The 2,500-nt window shown below is 44.0% G+C and overlaps 2 protein-coding genes across 2 annotated transcripts in view; one reads left to right on the plus strand and one right to left on the minus strand.

The window, feature by feature from the left end:
* The window catches only part of LOC126571574 (60S ribosomal protein L24), a 1,130-nt gene extending 209 nt beyond the window's left edge, over positions 1 to 921 (plus strand). The window contains exons 2-4 of the mRNA XM_050230207.1: positions 1 to 36; positions 122 to 369; positions 645 to 921. The exon at positions 1 to 36 is cut by the window's left edge and continues 40 nt beyond it. Coding sequence (XP_050086164.1) covers positions 1 to 36; positions 122 to 369; positions 645 to 777 — 417 coding nt within the window. The 3' untranslated portion in view covers positions 778 to 921. The remainder of the gene's footprint in view (positions 37 to 121; positions 370 to 644) is intronic.
* A 135-nt stretch (positions 922 to 1,056) lies between these two features.
* LOC126571573 (protein disulfide-isomerase A5) overlaps positions 1,057 to 2,500 on the minus strand; it is a 2,608-nt gene continuing 1,164 nt past the window's right edge. The window contains exons 4-6 of the mRNA XM_050230206.1: positions 2,242 to 2,500; positions 2,039 to 2,180; positions 1,057 to 1,961 (exon numbers count right to left, since the gene is read on the minus strand). The exon at positions 2,242 to 2,500 is cut by the window's right edge and continues 180 nt beyond it. Coding sequence (XP_050086163.1) covers positions 1,321 to 1,961; positions 2,039 to 2,180; positions 2,242 to 2,500 — 1,042 coding nt within the window. The 3' untranslated portion in view covers positions 1,057 to 1,320. The remainder of the gene's footprint in view (positions 1,962 to 2,038; positions 2,181 to 2,241) is intronic.

Below are 2,500 nucleotides of genomic sequence, written 5' to 3' on the forward strand. Positions count from 1 at the left end.
GGTAGTGGCAAGACCCTGGTGAAGGCTGACGGTAAGGTGAGTGTCTGCCAATCGGTTGCGGGACGCTCCGATAATAAAATAATGATTTGATAGAAATGGTTCGAATGGTTCCTTTTTACAGACACATGTCTTCCTGAACAAAAAATGTGAACGCTCGTTTTTGATGAAGCGCAATCCGCGCAAGGTGAAGTGGACGGTGCTGTACCGCCGCAAGCACAAGAAGGGAATCGTGGAGGAAGCGTCCAAGAAACGGACGCGCCGCACGCAAAAGTTCCAACGTGCTATTGTCGGTGCTTCTATCACGGACATCATGGCTAAGCGAAACATGAAGCCAGAAGTCCGTAAGGCGCAGCGTGAACAAGCCATCAAGTGAGTATTGTCCACAAACGGCACAATAATGCCCGTCACATGGCCGACTGGTGGCCAATGCATAAATGCACCAGTTCCGGCAGATTAGGCGGGCGAAAAAATGCTAATCCTCCATTGCGTTCACCTGCTGCTACCATGGTGCAGCTCTATGATGCGCCGCTATTGATGCAGCTGTCTTTACAAATGGGACATTTCCTCGCTTCCAAGCAGCGGCTTCATTACGCCTATTGGCTACACCATATACTCATTATTGTCCGGTTTTTATTTCTGTCCAGGGTCGCCAAGGACGCCAAGAAGGCGAAGCAGGTGGAGAAGAAGGTGAAGACGCAACCGAACCCGAAGCAACAGAAAACTAAGGCTACCAAGGTATCGCAGAAAGCTGCACCGCGTGTCGGAGGCAAGCGATAAAAAAGTGGCACCTCTTGGTGTGCTTCGTGTCTGATCGAATGTTGATCATTCAGCAATCTTAGCTTTTGCCGCATGTACAACAAACGTATCGGAAATATGAAATAAGAATTCAGCCTCATGCTGTACTATGTGGTTGTAAAGAAACGTTTTGTTTAATTCATGAATTTGATGTATCACGTATGAAAGAAAAGATTCGTAAGGATAGCGGTTTTCACTTGAAACCTTTAATAATCTTTACAGGCTATTCAGTTTTTCTTTCCACAAATGATTCAAATTCCATTTTACCAGTCGTTAAAAGATATATTTTTCGTTCTTCATTCGAGGAATGAGGGGTAAGACGACAGTGAGCAATATTTATATACATTAGTGAAACAAAAACCATTGAAGAGACATTTGCTGGAGGTAGCAATCGTATTGTAAGTAGTTTTCAAAGTGGCATTTTTTCGAATTTAAAGCAAACCGCTTGTGAAATTAATGTTAATTCTGAAACAGTCTATTATTTCCTTCTTCGGCGAGATTAGAGATTTTCGGCGCGTTGTGCTTTTACAACTCATCCTTTGTGGGCGATCCTCCAGAGCGAAGAAATTTGAGCATGTCTTGGGCAGTACGTTTACCCTCGTAATTGCGTCGAAATTGTCCTTCTCGGAAGAACTTCAATGTTGGGTAGCCACGAATATCGAATCGCTCCGCGGCTTTCGTGTGCACTGTGCAATCTAGAGCAGCGACCTTGGCCGATATTTTTTCTTCTGCCAATAGTTGGGCGGCCTTTGCAAACTCAGGTTTCATATTTTTGCAATGACCACACCATGGCGCATAGAACATAATCAGAAGGCTGGGTTCCCGCTTGATTACCTCTTCAAAGTTACTGTCCGTCAGTAACAATATTTCGTTAGAACCTTGGAAATCACCGAACGGTTCTATTGTTTTCTCACTCTTTTTCGGTGCGGCGTCTGGGTCTTTAAGAAAGCTAATGAAATCTGTTTCCGTACGATCACCGTTATACTCGCGAACAGTTTTCAGATAGCTAAAGTATTTGATGGTCGGATATCCACGAACTTCAAACGATGCACAAAGCGTGCTGTAACGAGTGCAATCAACTGCTGCTAGCTCTGTTTTGGGATCATCCTTAAAATGTTCGGCGGTTCGCGTGAATTCTGGTTTTGCCCTTTTACAGTGACCACACCCTAAAAAAGAAGCAAAGATCATTTGGATTCTATCAATCAAATTATTCATCATCCATCGTTGGCAGCTTTGTCCTTACAAGGGGCATAAAACATCACTAAAACGTGTTTCTTTTTTTTCAAAAAAGGTTTAAAAGTTTCATCGTTCAGATGGACTACATCGGAAGGTTCATCCTCCCATGGTGCCTCGGGGGCTGGTGGTGGTGGAGGTTCCGTAGGGTTCTGAAAGATTAGAAACGTTTTCATTCGACGATTCACCGTTTGTTCCCACATTTGGTCTTACCTGCATAAATTCGATAATTTTGTTCGCTTCGCGCACGTTTACATCGAATTTGAAATCTCCATTACTGAAGTACTTGACCGTAGGATAACCTTTAACCCCAAACTGTTGCCCAATTGATGGCTCTTTCGTGGCGTCTAAAGCGGCCAGCACACCTGGAATGTTCTTCGCTTTCATAATTTCAGCTGCTTTTTCGTACTCTGGTTTCATCTTTTTGCAGTGACCACACCATGGTGCATAGAACATCACCAGCACAGATCGT

Source organism: Anopheles aquasalis, chromosome 2 (genome assembly GCF_943734665.1).
Source record: "Anopheles aquasalis chromosome 2, idAnoAquaMG_Q_19, whole genome shotgun sequence".
In the NCBI taxonomy this organism is placed as follows: domain Eukaryota; kingdom Metazoa; phylum Arthropoda; class Insecta; order Diptera; family Culicidae; genus Anopheles; species Anopheles aquasalis.